The sequence below is a fragment of the Carassius gibelio genome, chromosome A24 (assembly GCF_023724105.1).
Source record: "Carassius gibelio isolate Cgi1373 ecotype wild population from Czech Republic chromosome A24, carGib1.2-hapl.c, whole genome shotgun sequence".
Lineage (NCBI taxonomy): Eukaryota > Metazoa > Chordata > Actinopteri > Cypriniformes > Cyprinidae > Carassius > Carassius gibelio.
The window spans coordinates 5202342-5223673 of NC_068394.1; the positions used below are offsets into that span (position 1 = coordinate 5202342).

The window sequence follows — 21332 nt, forward strand, 5'->3', positions numbered from 1 at the left end:
TTGAACTACTTTTGGTACCACTTTTGATATTTTCGCAAAAAAATAAATGATTAACGTTATTTTTGTTTGATTAAAGTTGTTTATTTATAACAGTAACGTTATGTAGTTTTAAGAAATGGTTATGGGTAGGTTTAGGGGTAGGTGTAGGATTAACATTAGTGATTCGAAATAACGTTTTAATGTTATTTTTCCTAAATTGGGTTTTATTATGTTTTATTCTTTTAACATTCTGTATAAAATGGGTAAGTTTAGGTTCGGGTGTGGTATAGGGATCTTACATTTATCAAAAAAAATTATAAAAAGGGAAAATATACATAAATATTAAAAAAATTAATCAGATACGCATTAAAAAGCAGCTTCATGAGCAAATTTCTATGGATAACTGACTGGTCAGAGAACACGTTCTATCTGTATGTATTTGAGGATGTTTTTACATAATTTAAAAACATATCAAACCTGTAATTACGTCCAGATAATACGTAAACGGCACTGTAAATACGTAAAGGCACATACGTATTGGACAGTTTTAATTTATGTCTAAATATGTACGTTTTGATTGCGAGATCAGTCTGATCTTCCTGGCATCTCTTTTACATTTAACAAAAACAAAAAATAAGAAATAGTTCAAAATGGAAATGATAGAGTCCCATCAAATGTAATCCTAAAATCAATATATAATGAACCAAAAGAGAATTTGGAGAGCTTCATATTTTAAGAATAAAATGTCCTTTTATCTGCTGCCATTCATCTTTTAAATGCATTAGATGAATACAGAACCACACTATGAGCTGACAGAGCAGCAAAGGTCCAGCACAGCGGCACTTCAGATTGAGTCAACTGCTACTGATGAAATAATGTGGGCTGCCTGGTGAACATTAAATTACAGACAGTGAGATGTGAGATGTCTATATTCACAGTTTGCTGTTATCTGCAGATTTCAGTGAACAAGTATTATAAGCAACAACGCATTTGTCAGTGAATAGTCAAGCTAATGAAAGCATTCAGTATTGGGGCAATGTCTGATGAGATCTAACATCAAAGGCTTCGTCTTCAGCTAGGTATGAAGAGAGCATATTTTATGATATGCAGGCTTAATTTATGCATTCATAGATAATGAAAACTCGTTATCCTGATTTACCAAGATGGAACATGTGCAGTAAACATATTTGGATCTGTTTAATTATACAGTCATGCATGCATGAAAATGAGTATTCCATTCAATGGTTTAAGAAATATCCTTTAAATTACAAATAAACATACAAAATCGACAGAGTTAGAATGTACTTGAATGTGAAAGTGATAATGAACAGCAGTGTCGACTAGGTATGACTCACACACAAGTTTTGTCTTAAAGACTCATGGTGTGCATTATTTCTGTATCTCAGACAGCATTGCTAGCATCACACAGCAATGTTGCACATATTCTGAAAGAGTTTTATTTATTAAACCAATCTCTTATGTATCTCTAGCTTGAATTACATTAATGCAATCACTTGCACGCTGCTTAATCAATGATAAATAGCACATTTTGAAGTATTTTTATTAAACCTCTCTTGCAAACCTCTAAAAATCAAAACACAAATCAAGCAAAATCACTTATCCAATCAAAATCTAAAACAAATCATACATTGATTACTATAGAACCACTTGCAACCCAAGGAAATTGGCAAAAATGGCAAAAATAATATCAGACCACTAATAAAACTCTAGCCGGATCTTCTTCCAAGCAATCATTTATCTAATTAATCAAAATCGAGTTTTGCATCTCAAGTTTGATTTGTGTCCATGCTATCATTTCTTTAATAATCCATGAATGCAAAAAATACAACTGAAAATCAATATCAAAAAACTCAACACAGAGTTAATCAATATTGAAGAAAATATCTAGTCTTCTAGTCTTTTGTAATTATTAATTTACAAATTACGTATTATTACATATAATTGAAGACCAACATGAAAATCACTTAAAAATCATAAACTCTTACTTGATCAATATCAAGTAATAACTTATAAATCAGTTCCTAGTCTGGTGTGCTTTCAATCAATTATCGATTCATCAACACCTAACAGGCAAGTCAGTATGAAATCACTTATCAATCTGATCTGCATTGATGCAATCATTGTTTTTAAGCAAAAATTGTGAATGCACTTAAAATAGCCTAGATCAAATGATCAGTCAATAATAGCGCTGTCAAAAGATTAATCGCGATTAATCGCATCCAAAATAATACTTTTTGTATACATAATATATGTATGTGTACGGTGTATATTTATCATGTATATATAAATACACACATATACTTATATATTTTGAAAATATTTACATGTGTATACATTTGTATACTTATATTTTATATTATATAGAATTATTTTTAATAATTAAAAAAAATATATTAAATAGGCTACATGCATGCGTTTGTATTTATATATACATAATAAATTTACACAGCATACATGCAATTATGTAAACAAAAACTTTTATTTTGGATGTGATTAATCGCCATTAATCATTTGACAGCGCTGGGAATAGCACTTACACATCCACCAGTTAAGAATCTCAAGCTTCATTTGCTTTAATGCAATAACGAATTCGTTTAGTCTATCAATAAATGTAAATCACTTGAAGACATTCATCAATGATAATCAATATCATCTGGTCACTCCACAGCACTCTATCTATAAACTGACTGGAATAACCACTGTGTTCAGCGACTCACCAGCAGTGTGGGGACTCCAGTGACCACCGCGTACAACAGGGCGGGCGGGATGGCGCTCGTGTCCTCGGGTCCGAGGTAGGGTTTCGTGTACGCGGTCTCGTAGCAAAAGAATCCCTGCACGTGCACGTTGAACGTGTCCGTGTACTCGAAGTAATATGCCAGCATGACCGTCCCCGCCATGATCACCAGCTGGAAATAAAGCATGGTCGTCAGAGAGTGGGGCAGGAACATTTACCAACAATCCAGTGGAGAACCTCCAAACATCTGAGCTCTCGTTATAATTCCCGCATCTCGCCGGGGTCTGACTCTCCGAGCGCACGCGAGGTTGGCACGCGAAGACGCACGAGCTCGCATGGCACAGCCCTCGAGCTGGAATGAGAGAGCGCGAGAAATTGCCACCGCGAGCTCCTTACTACAGCCAGCTGATGATGAAGAGAGAGACACGTCAGGCGCTGTGCTCGCGCCCCATCATCATCATCATCATCATCATCATCGTCGTCGTCGTCCGCTCAGAGGTTATTCCGTCAGTCACCAAATGTCACCTCCGCTCTTTCAACCTCAACGAACAACAATAAACCTGACTGTTTCAGTGCTTATACACAGTCGGTACAATGACAAGTGATGCTTTAATAGTTCATAAACACTTTGACCAATCGTAACGTAACACGCGCACTAACACAAAAGGAACTCCATAAAGGTCGCACTTTTAAAATAAAATGTAAACTAACTTAATGGTTCGCGCAGGGAATTTAAACAAATGCATACCTTTTAGATTACAGAATGCATATTTTTCACAAAGTATTGACAAAAGCGTAAAATATGCTATATTAATAATCCTGTGACATGTTTGGAGGCTTGATCATAATAAACGCACCTTCTCCTTGGTCTTTAAATATTACTGATATTGACGGACAGAATAATCAAATTTAATTCCTCAGGGAAATATGATCATATTTTGTAATTCTGTATAAACCTGACTAATTTTCTAGTTGTTTGTCGCAAATAAAGATCTCAGAAAAATGTTATGTGGTTTCAAATCGGAATATGACTTTTTGTTAAACAAGGCATGATGACTTTTGAAGAGGACAACAGGACAAACGAGAAGTTAATCAGGCATTCTTGGGAGACACAACAAGTCAATAGGGAAATAAATTATAGATCAATATTCATATGAAATTTGAGATATTCTTATGAAAATGTTGTCAAGTTATTACTCCCATTATAACACTTGAACACTAAAAACTGATTGGTAACTTAGTCCTGAAGTCTTCTACAAAGGACTTAGAATAAAATATGAATAAATATATATATATGAATAAATATATATATATATATATATATATATATATATATATATATATATATATATATATAAATAAAATAAAATCTACATTTGTTTCTTATGCTCCAACCAATGTAATGACATAAAAAAGAACAAAGAAAAAAAAAAAAAAAAGTTTTATGGTTTTCAGACACACACACACACACACACACACACACACACACACACACACACACACACACACACACACACACACACACACACAGTATATTAATATACCTAAACTGTTTAAGAGACAAAAAATAAAATACAATTTATTATATTACATCCATTTGATTTTTGACATCTCAAAAGCTTTAACATGTAAAACCTTTTCTGTTATCAAATTTCTTTAATAATACACCTCATATATTAAAACATCTGTGATAAAATCTTACAGGGATTACATTTTTCCCTTCACTAAAAACATTAATAAAACTCGAGTGAGGCATTGTGAGGAATCATTTGCTCTGCTGGAAGCCCCTCAGATGTTCACATTAACCTTGCAGAGAATCAATTACAGCAGTAGCATATGTGTGACAGGGTGATGTGGTAGAACCATACATCTGTTAAAAACTCTAGGAAAACTAATCATGATAATTGGGCAGCTGTTATTTCCATTCCCGAATCTATTTCCACAGAGAAGAAACACAGCAGCTGGGCTGATTAATGTAGGCGTGGTTTCCATGATGGGAGAGGAGAGATTGTTCTTAATCTGAGCATCATAATATAATAATATTGTGTTTTATTATTTTGCTAATTTGGTACTTTACATAAACAATTATTAAATGTGTGATATTGGATTCTGAAAACTATTTCTTTGAGTTCAGGAATATGATTGATGATCTTAAGGATCTTGTCACTAACTATGAGCATGTTCTGAATATGATGTGTCACTGAACATGAAAAGCTTATTCTTGATTTTACAGTTCAGAAACACCGTAAGGAGTCAGCTGGCCTATACAGACCAATAAATCAGAGTCCAAATAAAGAAGTGTTATAGTGCATCACTACTTGAGATTGCTTCGGGGGTACCGCGGCGGAGTAACCCAGTACCTTTGTGATTCTTCATAGACATAAACAGAGAGAAGTAGCTCCGGCTACAATGTTCTTCCGCAAGACGCAAGCAGTTCTGTTTATTAACCGCTAGAGCGTCAAAAGTTACCGACTGCAGCTTTAATAAATCATTAACTTATCCATGATTTCTGCCCGAGTCCTGTCGGACTGCATCGGCTGTGGGGATAAAGACGACAACTCGTCAACAAAGACGAGGACAAAAATTATTAGTTAACAAACATTTTTTCTGTGACTAAGATTGAATGATTGATAAACTAAACCTAATATATGATGATAAAAACTATGACTAAATTTATGCCGTGTCTTCATTAACAGGACGAGACGGACTATAATGTTATTTGAGGACTATCATCGATCAGGCCTTTAGAACAGCTAACATTACCGCCTTGGTCCTAAGCAGACCCAATTTTGAGGGTGGACTCGATTTCTCATGACTCCGGACATTCAAAATACATCTTATAGGCTACTGTCTTGTCTTGAAATGTGCGTTCCTGTCACTGGATTGTCAATCGGATAAGGGGCGTTCACATATCTAGTCTCAGTATGACAGCTGCAGTGGATGGATAGACTCCCAAATGCGAATTAGCGATCTGAAACAATGGCCTCAGCACCCAAAGTGGTAGGGATAAGGATGCACTGTTTTCTTTCAAATCAAAGCATAAATTCACATAGAAAACATATCATTGTGGTGTGGCTTAAACAGAATAGTGTACGCAGTTTGCGTTCGTCGGGTGTTTTCCCAAATGGTGCTACGGCGGAAAAAGTGTTCTCATCACTTCATAACGTTTTGGTGGAATCACTGATGGCAGACTGACTATTCTGACGATGCTTTTCATACTTTTCTAGACACTGACAATGTATTTCACTTGGCAGTAAATGGGAGTCACAGGCCTCCCGGTTTTAATCCAAAATATCTTAAATTGTGTCCCGAAGACGAACAAAGCTTTTACTGGTTTGGAACGACATGGGGGTAAGTGATTAATGACCAAATTTTCATTTTGGGGTGGAGTATCCCTTTAATGTATTAAAGACATCAAATGATCCCATGATGGGAAAAGTCCTAAAAGGTCCTATTTAGAACTTATGGAACCCTCAAAGGGTTCCAAGTCTGATGTGCCCGATAGAACCCTTTAATATTCTATATATATTCTTAGAGTGTATGTCTTAAAAAAAAAATCTGTGCTGATAGGCTGTAGTGTCATTGTCAGTATGAGAGCAGCTTTTGAGGAGATGTATTCTGAAATGAAAGCTCATGTAGAAAGGGCTTTTGGTAAACAGCCAGCAAGACCAGTTAATTAGTGTTTGAGGGCCAACATACTTAAACTAAACAAAACGGTTCAACTACAAAGACTGTTTGTTTGATTAACATCAATTAGAATAGTCTGCCTGAAACATTAAATGTCTGTAATAGTCCCTGTTAGAACAAAACACAATGACAACTCCACACACATAGAAAGGAGGTCAATTGTTTGCATGTACACGTCTGAATATCAAACTGAGAAGATCTTCTTTTTGAATAATGGAAGAATAATTATCAAGTAGAGCAAACTCAACATTACTTCTCTAAGTCACTATCATTTTAGTTAATAATCCATTCAGATGTGTATATATCCATCTAAAACAAACAAATATTTATCTATCATTTTGGATATATATATATATATATATATATATATATATCGGACCGTTATCCTGTCATCTTGTGCATACTGTTGCTATGTCTGGATGTGTCCTCTTTTTGTAAATAAGTGTAGATATGAGAAAGCTTGCAGGAGGAAACTCAGTATCAAAGCCAACTATAGTATATGAATGTTTTAGGTGAGAATAAAGAATAAGAACCCTCTCTCTCCCTCTAATAGTTTGGCGCTGCTTGCTTAGCGGCTGTTCCATCACTTATTCATACAGCTCATGATTCTTTTAAACGACTTTAAGACAGATGCTTGACAGAGCACTTTAATCATCCACTTTTTCCATATAAAGGCGTGGGTGTAATGAAGCATTAAATTCAATATTAATGCAGATCATTCAGGAAATAAGGCATAGGAGGCAGGGTTTTCTACTGTAAACATCTCTCTCTCTCTCTGTTTTGTTCAGCAAGGCTTTATGAGTCCACCCTTTTGCATTAGATGTAGATAAATGTAATGTATCCTTTGATTTAATAGGACTTTTGATATGTTAACAAGTTCTTTTATATCTGTTTTTTATTTTTTTGTTAAAGGGATAGTCCACCAAAAAATAAAAACTCTGTCATCACACTCATGTCATTTCAAACCTGACTTTCTTTCTTCTGTGGAACATAAAAGAAGATATTTTGGAGAATGTTGTAACCATTTGATTCCATTTGAAGAAATGCATTTGGAATAACATGAGGGTGAGTAAATGTTGACAGAATTTGCATTTTTGTATGAACTACCCTTATTATGTCTCCTGGGAATCTTGTAAAATGGCAGCATACTGTATGTACTACACCTCCAAAAACTCATATTTTTCAGCATTTCATGGAATCAGACTTTGCCAAGTCAAGCATAATGTTCAGATATTGTTTTGCATGCTATGTTTGTTAATTATGAACAAAATCTAAGCAAAAAAATTAATTAGATAGTGTTGTTCAGTTTGGCAGAATGTAATCAGAGCTTGCACCTCCAAACATTAATTTAATCGACAGTTCAGCAATTCATATGAATGTTCTGGGAAACCCAGTGGCACATAAGCCTGTGTACATCTTTCATCTAGTTTTTAATTAATTAGATCATTTCAAGAATGTCAGATTTGTGTCACTGCTAGACAGTTACATAAGGGATAACATTGAGCAAGCCACTCATTACTGCAAATTAAACCCAGACACTTGATCAGGACACAGTGGAATCTTATGGGTTTATTTCAAAATGACCAGTTGACTGTACAGTATATTATGCTGCTTTAAACTTTTAATATTACTAGCATCAAAATGAAAGGCATAAATGTTTGCACTAAACCCATAATGTTCAAATACTGTAAGTTACCCAGCAGTTTTGAACTCCACAGTATAACGTAATGTCATATAAGTGCAATGTTTTGAATGCCAGCAGTGTATCATTCGTGTATTGGGGCTCACTGGATCAATACGTTACAGTCTGTCCATGCTTAAGGCATCACTGGATGTTGAAAGAATTCTTCAGTTGACATCTCTTGCCTTTAAAAGGATACTGAGAAATGAAATATGCAGCCATGCGCTTGCCTCAATGGTGCCACACTACTGCAGAAAGGAAGTGCCACCTAGTGGCCCATAGAACAAGAACCTTGCCATTCACTACACAAGAAAGACTAAAATATAAACCACAATGATCCATGATAAAGCCAGTTATCAGGTGCATTATAGAAGCCTGATTTAACATGCATGCAGAAAATGGATAAATATAAAAATAAAACAATAATATAATAAACACTTTTACATCCACCTACTATATATTAACCACCCAAAACAGCCTAGTTTTGGTCATAAATAAATATAAATATGAGTAGCTGTAATTTAACTATTTAAACTTATGAGTTTCAAATTTCTTCCCCAACAACAGACTGAACAACCCTTTAAATTCATGCAGAGTCTGTTCCTGCATCACAAAAACCTACATTCTGCTTGAAACAAGTGCCACCCAAAACAGAAATGCTGTCAAGCACTCTTCCTTCTTCTTTCTTAGAACTGATATTTCAAACCGGAGCGCTCTGTGATCTCATTACCGGACAGATCTCAACAAGGCATTTCGGAGCACTTGCAAATATTTGCAGACAGCCGTGTCGCTGATTGCCATGGCACAGCAAACAGCCGTTTCATTCCTGCTGCTCTGTGCCAGCCTCAGTCCTTCAGATTAATGAGGACGGGCCCATGGGGAGCGATGACCAAGCATTTCATTACAGACTAACAACAAAAGCAAATTCAGCAGAGTCTCTCATAACTGTGATCCCTTCAGACAGCAGTAAACACTGCCGCATCGTGGAGGGAATTAAGATTTTTTGCAATGCTCCATGCATGATATTAAGTTCTCAAGAGGCCACTGACAAGCTTGGTGAGTGAAAAATGACTTTGCAAACCTCTACCACCCAAAAAGTAATTAAAAATTGATCAGGGTCTCTTGAGATTAACACCCAAACACACACACACACACACACACTGACCAAAGGTTTGGGGCACAGAAATGCAGTACAAAAACAGTAATAATCTGAAAATTTTCTATTGCAACATTTTAAAATGTTATTTATTCATATGATCCAAAGCTGAATTTTCTGCATCATTACTGCAGTCTTGACACAAGATCCTTCAGAAATCATTCTAACAGCTGATTTCATGCTCAATAAATATTTCTTATTATTATCACTGTTGAAAACAGTTAAAAACAGAAAGCTGCTAATTTTTGTCAAAACTGGGACACATTATTTCAAGATTAATGAAAAGTGCAGCAGTATCTTAAATTATAATAAATAATTAGTGGTCGACCAATATATCCCCAAGGCATTTGGCATTTATCAAATTGGCCGATAAGTTTTTCTGCTTGGCCGATGTTTTTCCATGTGGGACTTTTATTTTGACAGTGCTGAGAATGGCACACATTCTTCCATTCTCTGTGTGATGGTAGGTCCGTGTGAATTGAATGCTTTAAACTTTTAACTCTAGATTTCCAATTATGCTGCGCTCTATGCATCTGCCCACTGTCGTATTCGTGTCATTTTTTCTGTGCGCTGTAGCCTATGTAAAATTAGTGTTACCGTGGCTTTATTTGAAAAATAGGATTCCCAACACACACAAATTTCCCAGAATATGGAGTGCCCTGTTGTTTACAGTGTTTACTTCCTTTTATTTAATATTTATTTGTGAAAAATACTTTGTTATTTCAAGTAAGTTTTTTTTTACTCTTATTTTTTATTTTTAATCCATCGTCAAATGATTTCAAATTTCTTAAATATTAATAATAATAAAAAATTATACCGGCCCCACTGCGCAAGATATCGGCATTGGCTGTCAACAAACCAATTTCGGTCGACCACTATAAATAATCCAATACCTGTATGCATTCAGTACAATGCATCTGTTTTCCTGAATAACAATCTTTACAGATATATGCAGGGGAATGTGTGACTTGCATAAGTGAATTAACATAAAGAGCCACTTGAATGCATTAAATCTTTCTAATTCACCTCTAGAAAAGCCTCTGTCATGGTCAAATATGCAGTATTTTTGCAATACATCAGTGAATTACTGTGCTAAGAAGAGTTTCTGTTTTTATGTCTGAGGGATGAGTAGTACTGCATCTCTGGTTGTTAAAGCATTGATGTAGAAATATGTGGAGGCAGAAGGATCTCAGTGAATGTTAGTCTGGCCCACACACATCAGTACTGCAGTGGAAAGTTAAATACCTCCTATATAACACCCCCCTCTGCAGCTGAGCGCTACTGTGTAGGCGACGCTCTTCCTCAGCTCAATCCAGAAACTTATTGATATACATCTGTAATTTACTGTAAGACAAAATGTGTCAAAAAAGTGTATTATTAGCTTGTCAATCACTTTTGTGCCTTGTCTACTAAAAAAAAAGAAGTTATATTAGTAGCTAAAAGGAATAGTTCACCCAAAAATGAAAGTTTGCTGAAAATGTACTCACCCACAGGCATAATCCAAGATCTAGAGTTTATTTCTTCATCTGAACAGATTTGGAGAAACTTAACATTACATTACTTGCTCACCAATGACTCCTCTGCAGTGAATGGGATTTATTTCTTACAAATATGCAGCTTTTCACTTAATTGATGGACTGGAGCCGTGTGGATTACTTGTGGATTATTGTGATGTTTTGAACATCTGTTTGGACTCTCAATCTGACGGCACCCATTCACTACAGAGGATCCATTGGTGAGCAAGTGATGTAATGCAAAATTTCTCCAGATCTGTTCATCTGAAAAAAAAAAAAAAAAAAAAAAAAAAAAAACTCATTTACATCTTGATTGGTCTGAGAGTGAGTACATTTTCAGCAAATCTAAATTTTGGGGTGAACTATTCATGTACAGTACAGTACTTTGCAACTTTTAATGGCAGAAAGTGTGCAAAGGTGTACCTTTGTGGGTACTGGCACAATGACAAGCTTTTGTACCTCTGAAGGCACTTTTTTTCCATGGTGTACTGCATTAACACAAGTAAAATGCATAGTAGAGCCGTTAAGACAAGCTTAATTATTAATATTGCTCATCAAGTTTCCCCGATTTGAGTATTTTTAGGTGGGAAAAGTGCTAAATACGATAAGTAAAGCTTAAAAAAAATAATATATTTATATATATATATATATATATATATATACACACACTTTTTTTAAAAGAAATGATTACTTTTATTCAGCAACAACATGTTATAGTTATAATGCTTCAAAATATTTATATTTAAAATAAAGGCTTTTCTTATGAAATTTCTATTCAATCCGCATTATTTAGGATGGTTTCTGAAGAATCATGTGACAGAGATACGGAAAATTCAACTTGGCATCACAGGAATAAATTACATTTCAAAATATACGAATATGATACCATACCATTTTTACTTTAATTTTGATCATAAATGCAGCCTTGGTGAGCATAAGAGACATCCTTAAATGAGACTTTAAAAATCTTATTAACCTAAATTTTTGAACTGTGGTAGTTTAATGTGCTTTGACTAAAGAAGCACAAAAAAAGCATCCCTCAACACCAATCAAAATATAAGCAAAACACCCAAATAGCACTTGGCTTCAAGGTCATGAAAAAGTAACTTTGTCATTAATATGCAGGTCTGTGTATATGACATTTATTTGGTTTCTTACCTCCACGGTGAGATCTTTGTAGAACTCCTTGCGACTTTTTAAATCAGTCATTTTTTCCATTTACTTTGATACCTGAAAGAAAGATAAGTGAACTCAGTGGGTTTAATATAAGAAGCAGGAACCACTGGATGGCACTAGTGATCATCTTTTGATGGTCGAACCTGCAGTGTTCAGAATAGATGGGTACATCCTAAAGTTTCAGAGATATTTTCTCAAAGTAACAAGATTAATTTTCCCGACATCTTTAGATAAAAAGTTTGAAAAAAACCATAAGAGTTCACAAACTTAAATTAGACTTCATGGTTTCTAAAAGTTTATAAAAGCAAATTTTATTTTGCAAGTTGTATCCACCAAGGCCACTATTTTTAAGAGAGTAATAAATAAAAACCATCCCTGAGCTTGTATAAGAGGCTGTATTAAAAAGAAAAAAATAATAAATAAGAGAACAGATGAAGTGACATATGCAGACATAATTTGCTATGATTACTTGCTTTCAGATAACACCACAAAACAAAAGCATGTTTCAAGGGTTAAAAGACTTCTCAAACATATTTATAGTTCACCCAAAAATGAACATTTACTCACCCTCAGGCCATTCAAGATGTAAAAGAGTTTGTTTGCATTTGTCCAAATAAAGTATTTGTGTCTTCATTAGAACTGATTTGGAGAAATTTAGCATTGCATCACTTGCCCACCATTGGATCCTCTGCAGTGTATGGGTGCCGTCAGAATGAAAGTCCAAACAGCTGATAAAAACATCACAATAATCCACAAGTAAGCAACACGACTACAGTTAACATCTTATGAAGTGAAAAGCTGCATGTTTATAATAAACAAAGCCAATGATAAGATGTGTTAACTTCAAACCACTGCTTCTATCTGAAATATGAGTCCTATATGAATAATACTACTTTGTCCAGTGCGAAAGTCTAAAAATATGCACAGATCAAGCCCCATTTACAAGAAAAAGTGTTAATATGGATTATGGACAAGTATTTTCTCCAGAATCAACTGTTTAAAGTTAAAATGCCTCAATGATGGAGTTGTGTCTTACAAACAGGCATCTTTTCACTTCACAAGATGTCAACTGATGGACTGGAGTCGTGTGGATTATTGTGATGTTTTTATCAGCTGTTTGGACTCTCACTCTGACGGCACCCATTCAGAGGATCTATTGGTGAACAAGTGATGTAATGCTGAATTTCTCCAAATCGATTCTGATGAAGAAACAAATACTATATTTGGACAAATAAGTCAAACATGTCTGAATGTCTTTGCATATATATGTGTCTATGTATGCATGTATGTATGCATGTATATATATATATATATACAGTACATAATTAATAATTACATAATTACACAATTAATGTGATAAACTATACATGTGGTTACTCTGCTAAGACTCTGTGTGAACTTGAGAACAACATAAATTCACCTTCAGACCATCAAATTAGTAAGTTAGCTCTAATAAAAGATTTTGAATAATTTGTTTCCAGATGCCACTTTATCTATTTTTTGTGCAATGGAATTCAAGAACCCTTTTAAGTGTGTCTTAAGTGTTTAAGTACTTTTTGGGGCACGTGAAGGTTAGCAGCATCCTCTGATTGTTCACACTGGATATTGATATCCAGCTCTGCATACAGTAAGTACAGTACAATTATTAGATAACTTTGTGACACTGCCACATATGGGACATGTTTTTAACCATGTTTAGATTTTGTTTGTCTTACTGTTTGCACACAGAACTAAATGACAAACATAAACTTATTTACCAATTTTAGTCAAAATAGCCAAAGAAAATCCAACGTGTTGTTATTGTTTAACATTCATTTAAATAATACATTAAAATAACCAAAATATACATGATTATATGCATACTTGGTCTCTGAGAGGATTGTCTGCGCATAAAGCAGAGATGGCACGATGCAGTGACAGTGAAATACTGAGTCCTACCTTTGCCAGTTTGACTTTATAACGGCATCAGAAAGAACCCGGCTGGAGGAGGGACATACATTTCTTATTATCAGCTGTTCGCAGCTCGCGCCTGTTTTGTTTGAATAAACTTTAAAAAGTACAATTCGTGTCCAAGATATTTAAAACAACGGTTAATGGAATAGCTTCCTCAGTCATTCAGTCTGCTGCTGTTCCCGCTCCGCGCACGCGCTTCTTCAGTTTCCGGCGCAGTCCACTGCCCGCCTCTGTTCAGTCACTTCACCTCTCTGATGTTAGGACACGCACACCTGTAGGGTTTTGATGCTTTACTTCACATAAGAAACGCTGTTGAAAGATTGATGGCACTGAAATTAATTTTAAATAAAAGTAACCCAGTGGCTTTGATGCAAAATAAACTGCAACAACTTGATCAGAAGTTTTATGACTCTGAACATGCTTTGTAATGACCAGAAAATCAAAGGATACATTTTATTAAAATCGTAGGTGTTTGTTGGACCACTGTGAGTCTTTACAGTAAGAATACTCTATTATTTAGGCTATAGCCTATATGCAATCCAAGTTACTTAAATGGACTAGTTAGCAAACATTTAGCTAAAATGTTACACGTCTTCCTCTACTTCAAGCATTAATAACGTTTTATTTTACAGTTTTGTATTGCATTGCTCTCTAATGAATGGCATTGAACTGTAGGCTATTCTACGATATTTCAGTGTGTTGTAGCCTACTACTTGCGTTTCTATGCATTGTGTTGTATTGTGTCCTAGAAATAAGTAAAAAAAAAAAAACAAAAAAAAAAACCATGGGAACATGGAATTCCTTTCATATTTGCAATTTAGGCTATGTGAAGTGATTTTTCTCTGGAACTGTTAATATAGATGTTATTAGTGTGGATGTGTGCACTACACATGCCTTTTTGTGGTATTGAATAATAAATGTACGGTACCCGAACAACTGTTACCGTCTACATTCGTGACATTATTAATAAGTGGAGGAATGCGCAGCTTGTGCGCATGCGCGTCAGGACGCAAGACCCTCATCTGAAAAAAAAATCTGATGTCATCTTGCCGGCAATATTTTCCTCTCTGTCTGTATATTCAGTTGCAATTGTATATTCATATTCAACTGCAACACGAACCGCGCGTGTAAATGGTGAAGGGTGTAGATTGTGTGTGCCGTTCGTTCTGTGTGCATCATGCATCTCAATGGAGCAAGCAGCAGCTGATCTAGACGGCTTGTTTTGCTGGATGAAGGTGGACGCTTAGGACACAACAGGTTATTGGCATTTATTTATAGAAGAGAAATATGATGTCTGCGAGGGAAAGACTGAAAGAGAGGATGATAAAAGAGAGCGTGACACTGCTGCCATGCTTTTATTTCGTGGAGGTAAGGGACCGTCTGTTTACATTTGCACGTTTGATTTGACAAGTGACAACTTAGAAGATCAGAATGAGATGACAATTCCATTTTAATGCTCAGGTTAAGTATTTACATGTTATACAATCATAGCTGAATCAATGAATGGAACATTTACTAAATATTTGACTATTTATCTATGGTGATAAATTAAACCTGAGAAAATTGCTCATGGAGTTCTCATTTATTGAGGTTTCAAAGTATCAAGGTCTCAGATGTTCTGCTAAATTCCTTAGGAAAAATGAAACAGAAAAAAATGACTGCTGAGAAATTGTTTGAGTTCATATTGTAGGCTAATCATAAGAAAAATCTATTTTTTATTGTATAATTTTTTTTTGTTTTTAGTTTTTACTCTATTGAATCTCAAGATTTTTAAAAGCTATATAAGCTTTATTTGCCACCAATTTATTTATTTATTTATTTTTTGCCACAAAAGTATCTAGTGTCGACAAAGTAACAAAGTAAATGAAAAGATTTTTTTTAAATAACATATAAAATTTTTTTTATATATATATATATATATATATATATATATATATATATATATATATATATATATATATATATATATATATATATATATACACACACACACACACACACAAACACATATCATATGTGTTTGTGTGTTATAATTTCATTATTTATTCATTGAAAAAGTAGAAAAAAAAACATAAAAATTAAATGAAACATATTTTAATTAAAATGTAATTATATAGATAGATAAATAGATTAATAGTAATTTTGGATTAAGTTTTTTCATTATAGCTGGTTATAATTTAACTGTACTTTTGCCAGTTTATGGCTCTTTTAAAGATGCAGATGAAACATGAAGCTTAGTATTTACTTTTACTTGCATTCTACAAGCACAGTGTGCGAACAAAAATTACTTTCAACAGCTTTATTATTAACATTAAATTAAAATAATAAATAATTAATTTCTCATATATGTATTGCTTTTACGTTGCACTCTGAACAGACAGAACAGAGTGATCATGAGTAAGCACTGGGAAGCTGTGCTTCTGTCAGCTCTCTTCCTGAGATGCTTTGCTTTCCATGCATCATGATGGGGTTAGTGGAATATATGTAGGTCAGTGTGACATAAAGATTAGAGGCAGAGCAGCTTTTATACACACATGCATACACCGACACACGTGATCTAGTACTTAGAACGAAGATCTAAGCATGCACTCATACATTATGCAATGCTGTGCTGAATTGGACATTTTCATACATTTATTAATTCCTCCATTTGCTGTTTTTCTGTGAGCTTTGCAAAATTGTTGGTCAAATACCAAAAAAGATCAGGATTACCATATTTGAGGGTTTTAAAGAGATACGAGGCATGTTCTCAGCAGAAACGGCTGTGCTTCTGAAGATATCACTGAAGTTTCATCAGGTCACAGAAACCTCCACATCTCCTCATGAGGGGCAATGCTCTTATCCTAACGGGTCCTTTTCCATCCGGACACCATCTGGACCTGCTGGGATGGTGCCTGTCCCACATAGATCTGAAAATAGCCACTAAGAAATTCTATCCTCCCCATTTATAGCCATCAATTATAAAGACCTCAGTGTCACCTCTTCTTGTTAATGAGATAATCTTCATGTCAACATGCAATTGCATTCACAACCCATTTAACTTACATAACATAATGTATTTCCAACTGAAAATGGATATTCAGTTAGAAGAAGTCAGTAGAACTTGATTAGATCCAGGAAAGTTGGTATATTTCTTGTATTAAATTAAACTGGACAATCAAATGTCCTTTAATATTCTACATACAGTATACACTGTAAAAAAAAAGATTTTTGAAAAATGGAAAAAGTATCACAAGAAAATACAATTTCAATCTTTCTACTTCAAAACTTCACAGTTAACTTACTACAATTCTTCAGTTACATTATTATCCATTTCTGAGTGAAAATAGTGTTTTTGTGTGTGTGCGTGTGTGTGTATAACCTGATACCATCAATGTACCCTGGTACCACAACTTTATTTCTTTATATAAAGGCACAGGAAAATGTTCAGAAAAAAATATTTAAAACAGAATTATTTACAACAATCATCTGAAATGCATGTAATCTGCATTCAAAGCAAACAGGCTTTGGTTGTGTTTCATCATGTCTTGTGATTCTCTTTGATGGTCCTGCCGATGCTCGGCTACTCTTTAAACCTCTAGTGTCTGTCCCAAGTGCCAGTGCTTTGGGAGAAAATATGGGTCAGTGGTTATCAGTGGGCCACAGCACAACTCTGTAGAATCAGCACAAAACGGCAGCTGCTTGCTGCAACCATCTGCATCAAATGCCCGCAAACTGACCCGATCACTCTACTGTAAAAAACTTCAGCTGGGAGCTCTTAATTACTGACTTACAGTAATAAACATGACAAAACAATCTGTCATACAAATACTAGATGATCCTCTACACATACACACATGCACTAAAAAAAAAATAAAAAAAAAATAGAGTAGGATTTACTTGAAAAAAGCTAAGAAACAATTTTAACTCAATGATTACTAGTAAATTTCATAATAGGAAATCACATTTGAAATGACAGATATTCACAATCAAGTGTGCAATGTGTAGCTTAACAATTGCTTTCTTTTTTAATACATATATACAACATTTCAGTGTAATGTTAAACATAAAAATAAATGGCATTGTGGATCTTAAGGTAATACTGGAATACTATAAAAAAAAAAAAAAAAGGTGTGTTAAGGCACACCAATTTACCCCCAGCTCAAATCGCATCATCTCCATTGGTTTGTATTAGTAGCTCACAGGCCTTCAGATATCATCTCATAAACATGGTCTGGAATCATTATATGGCTTTCTTATACCAAGGATATTATTTCTCTTGTAGGTACTGCCTTGTCTCTGTGTATTTTGTGATAATGACCGGCTGACTGTAGGGACCTGTTATGTGGACAGTATAAATCGTTGTCAATGTTTGTTGAAGAGTTATGTGATGTTTCCTCCTCTCTATCAGCTTCCACTCCTGGTCTCATCTATGGTCAGCGTGTATCTTCTGGAGTGGACGGACATATTCAAACCGGTCCACTGGGGTTTCAGCTGTCACGACCGCAGTCTGAGTCTGCCTTATATCGAACCCACGCATGAGGTCATTCCCTTCCTCATGCTCCTCAGCCTCGCTTTCGCAGCTCCTGCTATTACGGTCAGTCTAACCCTCTACTGCTACACACACATATACAAAGTGCAAGGTGTACTTCTGCTTTTGGATACTGTATATTGGATAGGGCACACACCGCTGGCCTCTTGTAATGTTAACCTGCATACTGTATATTGAAGGTGAAAATGTGTCATGACTTGTGTGTATTCAGGCACTTATGATTCACCCAAGCTGGATGAGTACCTGAAGCAATGTTCCTATCAAACAATTATTGCAATAATAAAAGTCTTGCAGTGTCAGAATTTTGGCTGTCGGCGTAGAGTCTGGTCCACTCTGCATCTAATTCTAGCCAAGAAACATTCACCTAGACAGAGATTGCCAGAAAAATGTAAAGTGCCCAAGCAAGTTGTTTTCACTGGCCCTGATTTAGTTATTGTCTCCACTTTTCTGTGGATTTTATTTGCATTAAATATATTAGGTATTATATGTAATTTTATCATTGTTTATATATATATATATATATATATATATATATATATACACACACAGTATATGTGTGTGTGTGTGTGTGTGTGTTTACATAATTACACACAATTATAACACATAAATAATATACTACCTTATACCTATCTCTTTATTTATACTAAATGTATATTTCCATTCAAAATGTTGGAGAGGTTTAAGAAATACAATTATTCAACAAATGTGAATTAAATTTGTCAAAAGTGACAGTATTTTTACAAAATATTTATATTTCATATAGATGCCTGTCTTTCGAATTTGTCAAAGAATCCTGAAAAATATATATATTATGGTTTCCCCAATAATATTAGGCAGCAGTTCTTTTTTTTTCTTTTGTTTTTAACTTTAATAATAATGAATAAATATTTCTTGAGCAACAAATCAGCTTGTCAGACTAATATCTGAAAGATCACTGAAGACTGGAGTAATCTTGAAAACTCAGCTGTGCCATCACTGAGGAAAAATAGTTTAAATTTATTGAAATAGAAAAGTTATTTAAAATGTATAATAATATTTCCAAATATTACAGTTTTTACTGTATTTCTGATCAAATAAATGCAGCCTTGATAAGCATTTAAAAAAAAAATCTTATTAATCCCAAACTTTTGAACCATAGTGTGTGTAAACATTTATCTAAATATTTTATAACAAAACAGTCTCTGAGAAATTGGAGTACAGAAAACATAAAAGTTTCGACTTTCTGATCATTTCATAGACATACATCAAATCTAAAAGTGGAATATTATGTTATGCTCTTAAATATTCATTTCACTTGCTGCTAAATGCATAAAAAAACTAAACTCTCAATGACCGGAATGTTGATCCAGAGCCAGCTAGGATGCGAATGCAGGAGTGTGTCCTACTTGAGTAAATTCATAGAGTTAGCCTGTGGTCTATTATCACAGCTGACACACACCAGCTGGCCTCATCTGAAACACTACAGAAAAGAAAGTTTGTGCATGAACAGCTCAACACTACTCCATGAGCAGTGAGCTGTCAGATAGCATCTTTCTCTTCTCAACTTTATGACACCTTTGGTGCATCACAACGCTGCCGGAACAGCTGCTCTGAGGATGCCATAATGACACAGTGAATTTGCTTTTCTCTTCTTCTACCAAGCAAGGTTTCCTCCGTTTAACTGCCAGTCCTGGAGCAGATGAGTGCAGTTTCGCTGCAGGCATTACAATGGATTTATGACAGTTTGGTTGTTCACTCGTACGGAAAGTCATATTATTTCAGTTCTTAGGGCAGATTACGCTGTTGTCTCAGGAATGACAGGATTGTTAAATGGTTTCACAAACGCTAATGGGCACTTCGCAGTAATGAGTTGGTTGTGGTTCTCGTCTCTCTGATCCTCTGAACTTAAAGTATTTGTAGATGATAGTTACTCTACTCTAAAGAAGAAATAAACAGACTGAGATCATCTTTACACTTGGAAAATTTTCTAAACATACCCCAGGCATTTTTATATTAAGGTCATAAACATTTATCAAGCATGTCATTGCAAGCAATTTGATTATTTTTTTTTTAGATTTCATAAGATGAGCACTCAAATTTTATCTTAAGGCTAAAAAAAACTAAAAACATTTATATTAGATTAGATGTATCATATTAACAAGTATCTTATGTAATCAAAGCAATAAATCAAATCTTTATCTAAATTTACCCAGAGGGAAACTGTATTGGTCTTATTAAATCACGTAGGAGGTTTATGTTTCATAAGTGTCTAAATTATCAACTTCATGTCAGACTTACTTTAGAGTTTTTTTTTTGTTTTTTTTTGAAGTGTTTCTGCAAGTCTTAAAAACTCTGAATTTGCCTTCTACAAATTAAATTAGGCCTTACATTTTAGTAGAAACTCTTAAATTCATATGGTCATGGCAGTACAAATATCTAAACATGCTTAAATCAAAATGCATTTACTTGAGATTCAGAATGAAGATATGCTGTCTTTTTTTTTGTTGAGAAAATGAACAAAATTAAGTCAGTTTATGCTTTAAACAACAGATATGTTTATATTTTAACTATAATCTTTATTATAATCTCTATTTTTGACATTTCACTGGTAAACAAGATAAAAATACTTGGAACATATCTTAAGCATTATCTCTATATTAAGCTTTTTTTGTGTAAATTTAAAAGGAAATAAGATTAGTTTGAAAGTTGAAATTTACATTTAGAGAACCAATTGACATATTGTGTTCCCTTTAATTTATTCCTTAAATTTTCTTTAAAGGGTTGATTGATTATCAAACTTTAGTTAGTGTGTAATGTTGCTGCTAGAGCATAAACAACGTCTGCAAAGTTACAACGCTTAAGGCGCGGTCACACTAGACTTTAAACGTGCTACATTTTTTTGGACGCCACTGCGAATATGG

The 21332-nt window shown here is 34.4% G+C and overlaps 2 protein-coding genes across 4 annotated transcripts in view; one reads left to right on the forward strand and one right to left on the reverse strand.

Annotated features, from left to right (window-relative positions):
• Positions 1-14118, reverse strand: part of LOC127945901 (phospholipid phosphatase-related protein type 5-like) — a 45766-nt gene extending 31648 nt beyond the window's left edge. Inside the window, exons 1-3 of one of the 3 annotated variants that reach the window (XM_052542013.1) lie at positions 13887-14118; positions 11931-12002; positions 2718-2906 (exon numbers count right to left, since the gene is read on the reverse strand). In XM_052542013.1, the coding sequence (XP_052397973.1) occupies positions 2718-2906; positions 11931-11990 (249 nt within the window). In that variant the 5' untranslated portion in view covers positions 11991-12002; positions 13887-14118. Of the gene's footprint in view, positions 1-2717; positions 3284-11930; positions 12003-13886 lie in introns of those variants that run through there. The other 2 variants (XM_052542015.1, XM_052542014.1) reach the window with 2 other exon arrangements.
• Positions 14119-14917: 799 nt separating this feature from the next.
• LOC127945907 (phospholipid phosphatase-related protein type 4-like) overlaps positions 14918-21332 on the forward strand; it is a 19628-nt gene continuing 13213 nt past the window's right edge. Inside the window, exons 1-2 of the mRNA XM_052542032.1 lie at positions 14918-15269; positions 18292-18477. Coding sequence (XP_052397992.1) covers positions 15189-15269; positions 18292-18477 — 267 coding nt within the window. The 5' untranslated portion in view covers positions 14918-15188. The remainder of the gene's footprint in view (positions 15270-18291; positions 18478-21332) is intronic.